Source organism: Mytilus galloprovincialis, chromosome 1 (genome assembly GCF_965363235.1).
Source record: "Mytilus galloprovincialis chromosome 1, xbMytGall1.hap1.1, whole genome shotgun sequence".
Taxonomy (NCBI): Eukaryota; Metazoa; Mollusca; class Bivalvia; order Mytilida; family Mytilidae; genus Mytilus; species Mytilus galloprovincialis.
In genome coordinates, this window is record NC_134838.1 from 66,643,877 (window position 1) to 66,661,138 (window position 17,262).

Sequence of the window (17,262 nt, forward strand, 5' to 3'; positions counted from 1 at the left end):
CACATTCGTAGCATTTCCCTGGTCTGTGTACAGGTAATGATGTCTGAACAGGTATGGGTGCACTCGATCTGGTTGATGTGGGGTGCGAAATGGGGGTAAATCTACTCTTCTTTGTCTTTCTCTCTGCCTTCATTTTCTGTGCAGCTCTAACATCAACTCTGCGTATTCTTTTTTCGTCTTCAGAGTTATCTGCTAGACTGTTCGTCTGGTATTCCTCTACTGTCTTCCACCCGCTTTCTGATTGATCAGCCATCTTTACAAGTTTTTGCCTATGTGTTAGCATATCAATACCTTCACCAATTCTTTGGGTTGCTGAATCTATCTGATCGTTCCGCAATGGACTGTCTTGAAGGTTAAATTAGGCTTCTTTCATCTTCTTGATGATTTTGGTGTTGATCTTGTGCTGTTCTTTATTACCCTTCCGTTTGAACTCGTAATTGACTGTTGTCAATTCTTCTATCTTTGCAATTTGACTATCGGACAGCTGCCTCTGGGCTTCTTTAATGGAACTTTCAAAAGAACCTAGCTTGTTACTCATCAGATTGTCAATTCTGGAAAACATGGAATTCTAAGAACTCTGTACAGCGTTATTCACCTCGTTTGCTATTAACTGTTTAATAAAATCGTCGACTCGTCCATTGTGTTGTTTACTATCGAACGTCCACGGCTAGAATGAAGACCTTAACACGGACAATACATTTGGCGCCAAACCATAAAAACCTTGACCATTGGTCATTCTGAACACGTGACTACACTTAGTCTTGATGAACCGTGCAATACATTATTTTTCTACTATACTACGAAACGCAGAAAAAAAATACATATTTTATTTCAGTTATAGTTGAAGTATCCCAAATTATATGAAAGATGCAAGAGATTTGCCTTTGAACTTTTTAAAGTATGGAACAGTGACGCTTCGAATTCAACTCATCCATAACATATTATATAATAACTTCTACCGATTATATATTTAGTTTTAACTATTTACAATTAGTGTGATAAATTATTTTAAAGACGTAGTTAAACTTATGTCTTATGTTTTGTTTCAAAGAGTTTAAATATTTTCTTCCTGTAATTTAAAATTTTTAAATATTAAATCTTTTTAAATTATAATTATTAGCTAAATTTAATTCAAAATTTTCATTTTTTTCATTTGTAATTTTCTATTTTCTTTAACGCCAATAATTAGGACAGCGGTTAGGACAACCTAGCTAAGATAATCCTAAGATAGCTTGGATGTGCATGCTGAGACATGTCGTAAGTCGGTCATAACGTTATCCTAATTCAAGTCCTAAGAAATTCTTAGGACCGTTTCGATAAACAGGCCCTTGTATATAAATTCTGTATTTTGATATGAAAGATTTTTTTTTTTCTCCATTCATTTATTCATTACCCTTACGATACCAAAAATAACTTTTCGTCGGATTCTGATCCTTACATCTTAGCAGATGGTTTGTTACGGCCGAAGGAAGATAGCATAAATACTGATACTGCTGACAAAAGACAACCGATCAATCAGTATTACAGCAGAACCTCTTATACTTTTATTCCTAAGTGATCGTCAACTTCGTAATTTATTTGACCTTTTCAACTTTTTGAGTGAGGGTCACTGGTGAGTCTTTAAACGAAACGCGAGTCTGGCATACACAATTTAATTCTGATATCTATGATGAGTTTATTATTCATTACAACATTTTTTATTATTTATATGAAGTTAGTTAAACGGTTTCATATTCTTCAAGCATATTAAATTTGACTTTTTTCGCATCCAATTTCAATTAAATATTTTAATTTCGGAATATGAACGTACAGATAAATGAGATAGGAGTTTATTTGCTTATAATATACTATTAGTCATCATTATTGACTAAACCGTATTATTATACTTCAGTGTGTTTTTTCTATATAAAAAGTAATGAAATAGTTGTGCTATTTCATTTCACAGAACCATTTGCCAGTCAATATTACACCGGTTAATAGTTTCATAATCATCTTTCCCGTACTTTTCATGCTTATTTTTCATTGGACGATAATGATGTCATTGACTACTCTGCTTGGTTACGTATGCTTTGCAACGTCAAACTCCCGCTAATATTGTAAACGGTGGAATCTGTTTGTGTTGATTGTAATTTCACTTATAAGAAGCAATTATAAAAAAGAAAAAAAAATCTTCACTGGGAATTTTTTAAAGATCTAAAATATAGTACCTTATTCTTAATGTGGGTTCGCTCTCCGTATATAAAAAGTGAATTTGCGTTTGGTGTATTTTAGCTAGAATTTTTTTTAGGCACAGAAAGTTTAACATAAGTATTTCTTGTCTTGATTGAAATTAATGAAATATTTATTAATACAAAACGAATTATAAAAAAAAGTATAGTTCATCATGTGCATATAAAGTTATGTGACATTTTTGTTTTCTTTCAGATGATATATATATACACTTTTAGAAAATTATTTATTTGGTATATATATAAAATACTTAATGGCTGTGTTGTTCAGTATAATAAAACACCTAATGACTGGGTGTGCGGGTAATAGCAAGTTTGTTGTCCCTTCGCATACCAACTATTGCTCTCGGCTTTGCCTCGAGCAATAGTTGGTACCTCAGGGACAACAAACTTGCTACTACCCTCACACCCAGTCAATAGGTGTATACTATTGTGGTCTGACATATATTATAAATCAGATTTGATTTCAATAAGATTTGTTAATACAAATGTCCCGGACCGTTAACATTTAAAGGTTTACAAATAAAAACGAATGATGGCTTTTAACTTCTGTAATATTCATAGGGGTTTCAATAAAATTAGATTTAATGATAACTAACTTTTTACCGTTTTGTAACATCAAAACGAAAGGTGTACAGTTAGAGTAGGATACATGTGGCAATATAAGGGTCGAAAATAAATGAAAATGAAAATCTTTTGACAGTAAATTCGGTCGTGTTAAACGTTGCAATATTCACCAAAAACTAAATATGTGTTCGTAAATTTTATGAAAGTGAAGTCATTAGATGGATTTGAAGCGTATTTTAAATTTATACTCAAATATTTGAGAACAAAAGATGTATAAACGCTTAACGCGATACATGCCACTGAAATTGTTTCAAATGTACCTCTTTAAAATTCTGCATTTAATATACCTTTGACCTACTCAGTTAACCATGACGAACATACGTAATACACAAACTGATATGTTAACCATCACTCTAAAGCAGTAATTCATGTATGCTATGGTTGCCCCTTACATTTTATTTCTTCAAATAATACTTTTTAAGAATTTCAAATATAGTTATTTTTTAGGTTTATTTTCTTAACATGTCCTATAGCGGTATATTCGTGGTACTCAACGTATTAGACATAGTTGAAATGGCATGGAAGATTTTTGCGATTGAACAAAACGTTTGAAATGTCAAGTTTTGAAGTCATTGGCCTATCATTTACAGTACTGAAAAACTTCAAATATTTACACGTTATCATCATGATCATATATTAATCTTAATTTTCTTGTTAATATCGGAAATAAATAAATAATCGCCAGGATATAATTAAATTTAACAAGGAAATGAATAAATTGTGAAAGGTTTCTATGCTATTAATAAACAAGTAAGAAATATGATTCTTGTTTAAAATTTTCACCTTAAAATTCTTTGTAGAAACAGGTCAAGTATATCAAATCTTCTATACTTCCTCTATGCGATAAAGCGGATTCATACAAAGTTAAATGTAAACAAATATATCATTGGTGAGTATTCTTTAGATTTCTATTAACATATTGACAAGTGGTTGGACTTTAATGTACTTCAGAAGAAAAAGGGGGGATAAATGTAATGTGACAGTCACACATTGTTTAATTTGTCTTTAAACTTGACACTGAAACCGTGTTGACCTAATTTCTTGATTGCAGAAATATCTTTACGAAACACAAATAATATTAATGCAGGTATTCGCCGTATCATTTTTATATGACATACGATTTAAAATAGTTCAATCGCTTAAGATAGCAACACCATTTGACAGTCTAAACCCACTGTACACTGGTTTTGCCATTGTTTTGCTCACCAACATCAGGATCTGAAACAATTGGTCACCATATATTTAACAATCTAACAAAAATAATAAATTATTATAATCTTTACTCCTATTCCATCTATATGTAAATAATCCGTTTAAATCTGGATAAAGATATAAGATTCATAATCCTATCTTATTTTTACATACGCGTGGGTTTATTATAAATCGACGTTAATACATCCTTTTCTCTGATGTTAATAATAACAAAATATTGCAATTTCATCTTTCAAATGGTCAAAACGAGCGATTAAGGTAAAGATTTGTCTTTTTTCATTACCAAAATTATTATTATTTATACTTTATTCTTGAAGTTTTCTCAAAAGGTATAATGTACAGGCAAATAACATTATTGGTAAAAGAGATAAAGGCCCTTTATTTGGGGTCCTTTATAGCTTGCTGGTCGGTGTGAGCCCTACTCCGCGTTGAAGACCGTACATTGACCTATAATGGTTTACTTTTATAAATTGAGACTTGGATGGAGAGTTGTCTCATTGGCACGCATACCACATCTTCCTATATCTATTTAAAGGTTTGGACTTCGTTATTTGATTGATTGGTTGCTTTCTGGTTTTCTGATGTGCAGCAGTCAATATAACATTCACCATATGTATATATTTAAATTTTATGGTGACCATATATTTTCAATAAAGGAAATATATAGCAAAACATGGAATATCTACTCTTCGACTGAAACTGAAACTGACCTTAAACTGTGTTATATACCTATCTGGAGTTATTTTCTCTCCCTACAGTCGGTCTTTCATCTGAAAAGTCCTGACAACACTTGGTGTGTTAAACGAGAAGAAAAACCTTAAAATATGCATTATCTGTTAATAACTGAATGTTTTTCATTTTGACTCGAAAATTCATATATAAAATCCTAATCCTAAAATAAAAAAATATATAAAACCAATATATTTGATGCGTCCGAATCGCTTTTCTGAATTCACATTCTTAAGGAATAAGGAAATTCAGTACGTATAGATGAGATTTTATTTCGGCTTTTCGTTCATGTATATAAAAGTAAACTCTGTTTAACAGTGAATCGGGAGGGGACATGTGTTTCTATCTCATATACCTTTACAAACATCCATATTTCCCTATAGGCTTTTTAATATAAGAGTGTAAATTCCGTTTTAAAGATAATAATCAAAATAGATTTTAACACATTTTTCAGATATGGATTAATTTACTAGTATCACTATCTTAAAATTTTGTTAAATTTTGTGACCAGGAAATTGACGATGAAATAAAAATCTTTATCTATCTTTTGACATCTTAATAAAATACTCGTGTTTTTATCAGGTCAGAATACGCTCATTGTGATTATTTTATTCGTACATTTTTTTTTAGCTCTTATCCTGTTTTCGGTGATTGGCATTGTTTTGGAACAACCTCGTTATGAAAATGACATAGACAGTTCCGAACTCTAAGATATGCAATTACATAAAATACTCGAAAGATTTCAAAAGAAGGTAAGGCGTATATGATATGTTAGAATGCTGCGTATATATTGAAAAGTGTACCTTTAATATGGAATTTATTTTACTTAACCTTTAAAAAAAAGAAAATAAAAACTTTTCGAAAAAACAATATTATGGAACTGTCCTATATATTTTTCTTATTCAATATTATCGGTTTTAATCGGCTCAAGACTCGGGGCTTTTATAACCGACTATTCAGTTTGTTTTTCCCTCATTGTTGAAGGACGTGTTGCTGTCTGTAAATGCTTACATCCACGTATTTGAACTTTAGTTGATAGTAGTCTCATTGGTAATCATGCCATATATATATATATATTTTTTATATCAAAATAATTACATTAGATGTATGTTTCATTATAATATTTTATTCTGATTGGCTAACTGCACATCGGGTGTTATTCCGTAAGCAGTTGCATTGCTCAATACAACTTTTCACTCATGATAACACGTGCTCCAACAATAAAGTGCACAGGTGAATTAATGTAAATAATAAAATATATAAAATTCGTGTTTTCATGATCTTAACTAAAAAATGTAATTATAAGTATTGAATGCTTCTTTTTGTAACTTTATAGGGTTGTAAAAGCGTTGACCGTGCGTACATTTTTAGAATGAAGCGCGGAAGCGCTTCATACAAAATGTACTTCGGTCAACGCTTTTACACCCCAATAAATTTACAAAAAGAAGCATTCAATTCTTAAGTGAATCTTCCGCTGATATAAATATCATGACTTAGTCTAGTTAAACTGTTATATCGGTCGCTGTGTTGTATTTCATAAAACAAAATCAAGAATAATGAATGCCGAACAAAACTACGCTGTGCATTGTCTATATCCAATACAGATATTTGAAACACATGAGAACTGTCAGTCTAAAACAAGCTAATCATTTACTGCGAGTCATATGTTTCCAATCGGTTTTGGTATACGAAAGGAGTAGGACCTACATCGGTTAGGGCCGATTATTGCCTCAAATTTACAGTTCATCTAACGAAACATTTTGGACACTTTTTAAACACTTAAGTGTCTATTTCAGTTGATTCAATTAGTTAATGTGAAAGATTTTAACTGATTTAGTCATTAAAAACGCGCCAATTCAAGCTTAAATATGGAAAATCTATCAAATATGCCAAAAAATGTCACTTTTCAGATGATTTTCGTCAAAAATGAAAGTGGCCGCATCCGTTTTCATCCTCAACCTTTATATATGTTATGTATTATCATCAAATACAACTTACTTTTCAATATTACGAATGAACACAAATGCGGCCACTTTCATTTGACCGTCTAAAATTAAACTAAAATGCTAAATTAAATTGTGTAGATTTCAGTAATTTAGCATAACTCAGTGATACTAGAACCCGATATATGTGCATTGTATTGTCAAAAACAGCCCATATTTATGCAGCAGAAGCCTTTACTTTCCAGTAAATAACTAAAAGTTTACATTTTAACAATTATGTAAAACTGCTATATTTTGAGGCCAAAAAGGGGTCTTACTAAGTTTAAGTGGGGTTGACAACCGTGCTATCGAAATAACAGAAGTTCGAGACCGGGTGACATTTTTCAAAAATGCGAGTTATATAAGTAAGTACCTTGTGTTATATTCAGATATAATATTGGAAAAAAAATTCTGAGATAAGTGCCTGTGATTTTCTTAATATATAAATTGAAATATGGTTTTTTTTTTTTGTAACTCAGATAAAAATAAGTATCAAAGATGGTGGACAAAGCAACAACTATCACCCTTGCTGTTGTGATTCCATTTGTTGTTATTGTTGTTGTCGTCATCATAGTGTATCTGTCCAGAAAATACATTAAATTCTATAGGTGAGTACACGTATTTATTGTTTTGTATGATCCGAGCATTAGCAACGTTTTTTTAAGAAGCGTATTTTTTTTTTTTTCAAAAGCACATTTAATTAAATTTTGTATATGTTTTGATTTTATATAAAAAAAATCACAATCGACAAGAAGAGAGTCGCTGTTGATAACCACTTACGGCGAATCAAAACAAGGAAAACTAAAACAGAAATGATCTTGACAGAACAAAACAACAATATCTTTTCAGATAACTCGAACTGAAAAGGGCAAGAAATCCGAAGTAAAAATACTTATCATAAACCAACATGACGTTACCTGGCGATGTAGTTTTACATCAGTATCTGAAACCCCAACTCTATTAGTTTGAGGGTGATGCGTTCTATCTTCGAAATTTAAAATATTGTATTTTCTGCTATAGGAATAAAGTATTGAGAGTAGAACCAATGATTTGTTTTTCTTCCCTTTCTGTTGAGTGTGATGCATCTTCGGCTGTGTAAACCCAAAGTTTGAAAATATTGTATTTTTTCTCCAATGGGAATAACGTATTGAATGAAGAACATATGATTTGTATTTTCTGTGGATTATTTCGTCGAGAGCTAGCACATTATAAATCAAAAGAAGAATATAAGCTTTGTACATATCAATGCCTTATATCTTGATATCAAATACACATGCTACAAATGTATCGCCCTGAATATGAATGTAATATTTGTCACTTGAGACTGAGAAAACGCCGATTAATCGCTCAATCAAACAATGTAGTAGTCAGGAATTGTTTATAATTCTTATGGTATAGTCCTATCTATTTTAAACAGTTATCCCCATATTATCCCCATATTAACTGATTTTTATTACGTAATCGCATTGGATTATATTTTGTGACATTACTTCAAATTGAAAATAAGATGAAATTTTATACGATCTCCTTAAAATCAGATCCCTGACTAGTTTAAATAAATCTTGTTAACGTTAGAACTAAAGATTTATCCATTCAGAAGTTAATATAAAAAGAGGATGATTGAGTGAATTAAAATTGTACAAACCTAATATGAAAAATAGTTAACAAATGCTGCATAAACATCTTGCTAACATGCTACAGAAAAGAAATGGAACAGGTATTTGTCTTTTTTAAATATGATACTCAAAATTGAAAAAAAAATAATCAATAGTATAAAGACGGAACGCAGAGGGAGATTTAGGGGGGCAGGGGGGCAGGGGGCCCGAGCCCCCCCCCCTCCTTTTTGAGAAAAAAATTTGGTTGCTTATATAGGAAATCACTGAAGCGTGACGAGATCGGGCCCCCTCTTAGGCAGCCAGTGGGCTGTTTGATTGAGCGATTAATCGGCGTTTTCTCAGTCTCAAGTGACAAATATTACATTCATATTCAGGGCAATACATTTGTAGCATGTGTATTTGATATCAAGATATAAGACATTGATATGTACAAAGCCCCCACTTGTGAAAATTTCTAGATCCGCCACTGGAACGTGTTCTTAAGCGACTGCATGGAAATAAAAAAATCAGTTTGTCGGAATCTATATAGGGCAACGTAAGACTGAGATAGAAAACCTCAGAGAATGTGCAATTACAATGCACTTTCAACCATTGTGTTCATTGTATCTTTTTAACAAACCAATGCTTATCTATTGTATCTCCAATATACAGTACTACCGAATAGTTACTTTGTAAACTTGTTTGTGTTCAATATAATGTTTTACTTTAAAAAGGTTTCGGAAGAAAAAGAATTTCCAGGAAGTTAGTTTTAGAGATAATCCGGTAAGATTATGTTATTGATAGTATATGATATCTGATTAAGAAAATGAAAAGAAATTATTTCATATAAAGATTTCCAAAATCTGATTATGTAAGACGGACACCGAGTCTCTCAAGTGTGAACATGGTATATTTTGTGAAGATAGAATTCGCTTTTTCAAATTAACTATTCATCATGTAAATGGGTTCAAACTAGCAGCTACATTTAATCTAAGTTTTAAACGTTATGTGTTGCTGAATGCTTTTGTTAGTTACATTAAATTTTGTAAATACAAATTTTAAATGAAACAATGAAATCAGAAGATGACTGGTTAGTGCGTGGAAGGTCAAAGAACTTAGCTCTCGTGAAAAACAAATTCAATGTTCGTACGACACCAAATCACAATGCATGAACCTTATTTAAAAGAGTTATTGATTGCAAGGATTAAAACAATTTTCTTTTCGCATGATTGTAAACTTTCCATTTCTGTATAGCATAATTCAATCGTCCAGTGGCTTCTTTAACATATATCATGATGGTGCTTTTCTACGTTGATGCTTATATTCAAGTCCATAGTAAGTGGTTTGATGTATATATATGTCCCAAGTCAGGAGCCTCTGGCCTTTGTTAGTCTTGTATTATTTTAATTTTAGTTTCTTGTGTACAATTTGGAAATTAGTATGGCGTTTATTATCACTGAACTAGTATATATTTGTTTAGGGGCCAGCTGAAGGACGCCTCCGGGTGCGGGAATTTCTCGCTACATTGAAGACCTGTTGGTGACCTTCTGCTGTTGTTTTTTTCTATGGTCGGGTTGTTGTCTCTTTGGCACATTCCCCATTTCCATTCTCAAGTTTACCTTGCATGGCAAAACAAATGCCTCCTCAATTTGCCAAATCAATCTGACTTTACGTTTGGCTACCGTTATGATTGTTGTTAAATAAAGAATTCGTAGAAAAATAAAAATGTGTGATATGGTTTCAACTAAGACAACCCTCCACCAGGAAAAAAATGACAAAGACACTTGAAACTCAAAATCACCGTATGGCCTTCATCGATGACCCAAAACGCCATACTGTGAAGCAAGCTATTAAATGCCCCAAAATGACAAATGTATTACTATTCAAACGAGAAACTAACGGCCGGATTTGTGTACAAAATAATAAACGGAGAAAATATATAGCAAATAGTTATCAAAAGTACCATGATTATAATTTTGTACGCCAGACGCTCTTTAACGACGACCACTGAATTACAGGCTCCTAATTTGGGATATGTAAATATAGAATGTGGCGGGGTATAACTTTTTTGATTATACATTTCCTTTAAAATTAAGTTAAAATAATCAGATTGATGAACGACACGTATATGTACCGATGATTGTTGATACATGATATCCATGTTGTGCAATAGTTTTTATATTGCAACAATTAAATGAACAGGTTTTGAACTAACTAAAAATTAATTATCATACGTTTTACTCACTCTTTCAATCACCTGGTAGACTAAAATATGCATGAAATATTTGCCACTGGACATCATTTCTACATTAACTAATCAATCAATATAAACCTGGTAAAACAACTTGAAGATTATCTTCTATCATTGACCAGATTGGTGTGTTTACGGATACATTTAGGTATGTCCAGTGGCAAATATAACAGTTATATTATCAGTACAAATTACGCCGTTAATTTTGAAATGTTATAATGAAATTAAAAAGTAGTTTAAGAAATACAATACAAAATCAAGAAATGTTTAATTATATTTTCATCTAACATTAAACACTGTTTTCTTTGTCAGAAAAAAAATGTAATGGACGTCACCAGGGTGGTTAGATTTTTTTTTCATTTTTTTCACCAATTTCAGATCATACCAGATTCTATGTTCACAAAACTTATTTTTAGTGAAGTTTTAGCATGTAGTCATTAGAATGTTATAGAGATAACTATAACCAAAACAGTGTGCTTGTTTTATTCTATTATGATAAATAGTTCAGACAATGCTCAAAACTTTTACAAAACTCTGGACAATTATCATCTGTACAACATTACAATTTGTACACACCATATAAATGTACATGCATAGCGAAAGAAAGACAACTGCATCTACAATGTAGAAATTAAACTTAATCATAAAAATGACTGACACAAAATAAAATTTTAAAATGAGCACCACGAAATCCAACCACAACGGGGGAGGGGGTGTCAACAATATGGGAATTTCTGCAGTAACAACTAGTTGAAGCTATAAATATCCTATAGTCAACAGCTGACAAGTTTTCTATTTAGCTTCTTCAACGAAGCTTTGGAAATTAGCAAGTCTAGATATAACGGAAACCGTCACAAAAGGCATGTGATTGCATGTCATTCATTAATGCCGGATGGGAGACATCCAGTTATGACTATATTTCAATACTAGTACCCAAAACTCATTAGTAGAATTGGACACGGAATACATTTTTATTTTATACAAATAAAACTTGCAACACTTTTGCAAATGTTTAACACACATCTTTATTCAGAATATCTAGATTAAATGATGAATTTCCATTTTATTTACTATAGGTAATGACTGGAAAACTACCTGATACACCAAGAAATTCTGCGATAGTCGATGTTGAGTTAGGCAACCATAATGACGGGTACGTAACCTCAAGCATGGAGGATGATGAAAACGAGACCTCTTTTACATGCAACATCCAACCAAAAACCCAATCAGCGGGGATTCATATTGAACGTGTTGTTTACGACTCCATAACTAATAACCAAGAGGAACATTGTGGAAAAACTGTTAACGCAAGTGAAAATGTTGACATAAACGTAAACGATAGAACAGTCGGACAAGAATTAATTGCCGATAAATCTTGCGGCAAACTATTGACCGCGGAAGTAATCAAAGATGAAAAACCTATTTCCGATGAAAAGAAAGACCAAGAATCTACTTCTAAGCAGCACACTGTTGACGACGAAGTGTCTTGTCAACAAGTTGATGCTAAAAAAACTGTTAACGATGACATCTGTGATGAACAAGATAATGTTAAAATAAGTGTAAGCGATGAAGACTTAGTGTCTTGCGAAAACGTAAATACTGAAACACCTGTTAACGATGATGTATCTGGTAAACAAGTTAATTCTAAACAACCTGTTAACGATGATACGTCTGGCCAACAAGTTAATGCCACAATAACTGTTAACACTGATATGTCTGGTCAAGAAGGTAATTCTAAACAACCTGTTAACGATGATATGTCTAGTCAACAAGTTGATTCTAAACAAACCGTTAAAGATGCTACGTCTGGTCAACAAGTTGATTCTAAACAAACCGTTAAAGATGCTACGTCTGGTCAACAAGTTGATTCTAAACAAACCGTTAAAGATGCTACGTCTGGTCAACAAGTTAATGGTAAAGTAGCTGTTAAAGATGAAGTATCTGGTCAACAAGTTAATTCTAAACAACCTGTTAACGATGAAGTATCTGGTCAACAGTTTAATTCTAAACAAACTGTTAACGATGAAGTGTCTGCTAAACAAGTTGATTCTAAACAAATTTTTAACGACAACGACGTGTCTGTTCAACAAGCTAAGTTAGATCAGACTACTACCAATGAAGCCACCGAGAAAACTACTAACATTGAACACACGGTTACAGAGTCGAACAATATTCTGCTTAAAAAGTCAGAAATTGATCATGAACAAATCTCTAATAAAGACAATTCTACGCGATTTCATGATCTCAAGATGGACAAAACAATCGTGAAAGCCTCAGGAAATCAAGATTATGAAATAAACGATGATCAATTATCAGCGTCAGCGTCAGAAGACGATGCAGTTGACCTTGTGGAATCCCAAAAATCCTGTATTGACGATAAAGATATGCATGACATTCCTTTGTAGCTAAATGTTACATACTGATTCTTGATTTTATTAAAAAAGCATAATTCTTGAAAATGTTTTAAATTAAATAATTTCATGGCAGTAATCGTTTAATCTAGTTGAGGTGCCATACGTGCCTGAATAACAATCTTCCTGCAATCTGAAAATGTTTCATTTTTCTCTATAATTGTGACGTTTTTGTATAATTTAAAATTATATGCCGTGCCTTCTCAAAGATAAGTCAGTCAGTATACATTCAGGTGGTCAAACACATATTTACATGATAAGCTTACCCTTAGCTAGTTCAATTTTTTTAATTATATAAAAATGGCCGTTCATAGAATACTGAAATTGACATAAAATCATATACACTATCATTTAATATTATTATAGTAAATAGTGAAGAGGAACCTGAACTGTCCTCAGTTCTAATGACTGTTTAATACACAAACGTCGGACCCCTATGTAGTTACTTGTAATGGTGTTGATGGATTGAGTATAAAAATCACATTTTCTACATCAGACACATTTGTGCGATTGCCCCCTCCCCCCCTTTTTCGTCTGTTTAATGAACGGAAGCACCCCCTTATCTGTTTAATGAACTGAAACGTTTGATTCAAATTATCCAAATACAAAATGTAACAAATGGATTTTTTTTTTCCTTTTGTACGTCATATGTAGGGTAATTAATTAAGGAATGACTGTAATATTTTTTCTGTCTATGAAGAAATAACATAAAAAATTTGGTGCACACTGAATAACGCGCGTAGCGGGTTATTTAAGTGTGCACCACATTTTTTTATGTTATTTCGAATAGAAAGAAAAAATATTACAGTCATTTCTTATAATTTAATTCTAAATTCCATTTTAAACCGTAGAAAACCATGAAAAAACGTTGATGATGTCACGGTCACATGACTAAATTATGTCTATCGGTTCATAACAAAATAACGTCAGCCACTCAGAAGACGCGTTATATCCAAAATTAAATTATTTGATAATAAATGTACCTTTATGAAATTCAATTTTCTTTTTTCGTTAACATTCTATCAGTCAAGTTATTCATGTTATTCTTTCCCTCGTATAATTTTTAAACTGTTCATTTGTACATTTTCATTTGTTTTGTTTTTTTATTTTTGTTGATGTTGTCTCTTGTGGGCCCATGGCAATGCAAGTTCTATTCTATAAAACAGAGAATGCAAATGGGGAACATGTCAATGAAACAACAACCCGACAAAAGAGCCGAAAACAGCCCAAGGGCACCAATGGGTCTTCAACACAGCGAGAAAAACACGCAGCCAGCAGCGGACTTCAGCTAACCACTATGGACAATTGTGCACTAGTACATATGTACAGTAAAAATGGATGTCAAACTAGACTCCAAAACGTATAAATGAATTAGAATAGAAAAAAAAAAACATACTGGACTACCAAAGGCCAGCGGCTCCTGATTTTAAACAGGCACAAAAATGCGGCGGGGTAAAACTGTATTTGAGTTCTCAAGCCTCCCATTTATCTCAAGACTCATAAAAAGGAGAAAAAGCTTTATTTTATTGGTATCCGGTCGTTCCGGCCCCAAACCGATCCAGCCCCAAGTCAATCCGGCCCAAAGTCGATCCGGCCCAAGTCGATCCGGCCCACGTCGATCCGGCCCCATAATAAAATATGAATAAACTATATTCACTATACACAGTGTAGATACTATTCTGTACGCTATCCGGAAGTCTCGATTTTCGAAGCGAGGATTTCCAACTGGCTAACAAAACGGTTTTGTTTCGGTGCTTTTTCTCATCATTTGTTTACTCCTATGTCTATAAAGTGCTTTGCACATCTTCAATGAATGTATATCATCATAAATATGAGTAACTGTAACAAAAACGTGCATTAGAATATAAAATATAAGTGTGCATCACACCAACTTCATAGAAAAAAGTGAAATCGATAGACAATTTTGCTCTCGTAGTACAAAGCAAATAATCTTTTATTGCAAATATTTGCACCAGTTTACTGTAACAGTTAAATATACACTGTTTCAATATTCTTACCGTATTTAAGTAGAATGTTCGTATTTCAAATAAAAAATATGTTTTTCTTGAGGATCCCAAAATAAATTACTGTACGATCAGTCTAGAACTGACTGTATTCTAGAAGCGATTTCAGATTTTTTGTCTGTACGACCAGTCGTGATTTTGAAGAAAAAAAAAACAACGGCAATTTGAAGGTATATACGTGTCTATGTGATATTATGAACTGTCCATGGAACTATAACGTGTAATTTCTTTCATCAGACAATACAAATATATTTCTGATGATTTTTGTAGACGGGAAAATAATTATATTTTTGTTCCGTCAGTCTTATTTAAAATCACATGCCTAAAAAGCAATACATGATTCGCTTGTTGACTTTGTAATAGTGTGTCGTTGCAGTTATCTGTTTAGCTATTACATTTTTAAAGACTATTTACACTGTCTGCCGTTGACCAATTGGTGATAACATACATCAAGCTTGTCTCTTTTAAAGTTACAAAAAATAGATTGAGAAAGCTTTGTTTAAAAACTTTAGGTATTGAGGAAAGAATTAACGAAATAATACCCCGCCACTTCTATAGTCCATGTTTTGGAAAAAACAAACCACAAAAAAAACTAAATTATAGGTGCACAGGGGCATCATTTAATAAAGAATATGAGGAAGTTTTATTAATATATGGTAAGTTTTTGAAAGTTGCGTATAGTAAATGGGTACCACCCGATTAGGTAGTGGAAAAAATGGAAATAGAAAACTGCTGAATTTTCGAAAAATCAAAATAAGAGGTTCAGAATTGAATTAAATGATTAGGAATCTGAAAAAGATTCATTAAGTAAAATTTAAGTTATGACAAGTGTCTGAAGGAAGTTGTGGATATAAAAAAGGTACGCCCAATATGTGTATGTAACTATTTGTTATATACGTTTTAATATAATTATACAATAATCTTGAAGACTTGTAATAAAAACATAATCAAGCTAGTTGTTTTATACTCATCTAAAAAAAAAAATTTTCAAAGGCCTTTTTTAATTTTTTTTAACGTACACCTTTTACATTATAATAAAAATCATAAACATTTATGAATTACAATTAATATATATCTTTATTTCTATTCCTTATAAATATATTTTTTATTGGGGCCGGATCGACTTTACATATGGGCCGGATCGACGTGGGACGGATCGACTTGGGCCGGATCGACGTGGGGCCGGATCGACCCGAAAGCATTTTATTGACTTTGTACATGTTGTGTTTATTTTTCATGTTTGTCGAATTTCTCTTTCTTGTTTGATTTACCTACGTCCTTAATTTTAAATAAATGTCTAAAATTTGTTATACATATTTTTTCTGTTTATTTTATTTATTTGTACGTACGCATGTTTTTTTATTTTTTTAAGCGGAGGGGTGTAATAGACGAGGGAGGGGGAAACTGTCTCACTTTCAAAATGAGGAGCGGGGGGCAAACATATTTTGTTGCACTTTTGGAGGGGAATAGGAGTCGAGAAAACGTACCCGTTCGAACTTCCAAACACTTACAAGACTGAGAGGATAAGATTTTCCCCGAGCACATTTTTGTGGATTTTTTTTATTATTGAAATTATTAAATGGCTACCACAGAGGACACTAACTTACTTCTAAACTACTACACTAGTCTTTTTGTCAATTCATTATTGCCACTTTAAGAAATCTCCCCCTTTTCACTCTAATCCTACGTCATCATTATGCATTTTATTTTATGTTATCTAATACAATAATTTGACTCGCACATACATGACATAGCTTGACGATTTGAATTGATCTTGAAAGCTGTAGTGTTAACGCAAATCATTCAAATCTATATCCAACCATTGCAGTCTACATGCAAAATGTATTCCTTTTTAATTAAAAAATATTACAAGTCAAATATAAAAATGAACCTGACCACTCGTGTAGAAAAACTATATACGGCAGTGGTTGTATGTATTAATAATAATATCTTTATTTGCAAAACATACAAAAACCAATTTTGGTTGTGGCAAATACATTGACAAACAAACATAATGAAACATAATGAAAACTCGACAATATTATAAGAAATAATCATTCTTTGTATCATAATAAAACTGGGGGGATAAAATATCCACGTAAACATGACAGTTGTGGTGTTTTTTTAAAACGTTTTCAGAAAATTGCTTTGACCTACATTTTATGTGTATTACATTGATCATACATAACCGTGATAACATTGT

At 32.2% G+C, this 17,262-nt stretch overlaps 1 protein-coding gene across 2 annotated transcripts; it reads left to right on the plus strand.

The window, feature by feature from the left end:
* The first annotated feature begins 3,653 nt into the window (after window positions 1-3,653).
* On the plus strand, window positions 3,654-13,083 carry LOC143082142 (uncharacterized). Of its 2 annotated transcripts, none has more exons than XM_076257705.1 (5): window positions 3,654-3,744; window positions 5,427-5,548; window positions 7,258-7,386; window positions 9,108-9,156; window positions 11,701-13,083. In XM_076257705.1, the coding sequence occupies exons 3-5, from the start codon at window positions 7,277-7,279 to the stop codon at window positions 13,027-13,029; spliced, it is 1,488 nt and encodes a 495-aa protein (XP_076113820.1). In that variant the 5' UTR covers window positions 3,654-3,744; window positions 5,427-5,548; window positions 7,258-7,276; the 3' UTR covers window positions 13,030-13,083. The 2 variants fall into 2 exon arrangements, with proteins under 2 accessions (XP_076113820.1, XP_076113827.1); XM_076257712.1 differs by lacking the exon at window positions 3,654-3,744 and adding an exon at window positions 4,278-4,325.
* Window positions 13,084-17,262: the final 4,179 nt, after the last annotated feature.

Excerpts from the sequence above, each read along its gene's own strand:
- LOC143082142 (XM_076257705.1), top strand. The coding sequence starts at position 7,277 with ATGGTGGACAAAGCAACAACTATCACCCTTGCTGTTGTGATTCCATTT. Across the intron at positions 7,387-9,107 it reads AAATACATTAAATTCTATAG|GTTTCGGAAGAAAAAGAATT; the intron begins GTGAGTACACGT and ends TACTTTAAAAAG. Across the intron at positions 9,157-11,700 it reads TTAGTTTTAGAGATAATCCG|GTAATGACTGGAAAACTACC; the intron begins GTAAGATTATGT and ends TATTTACTATAG.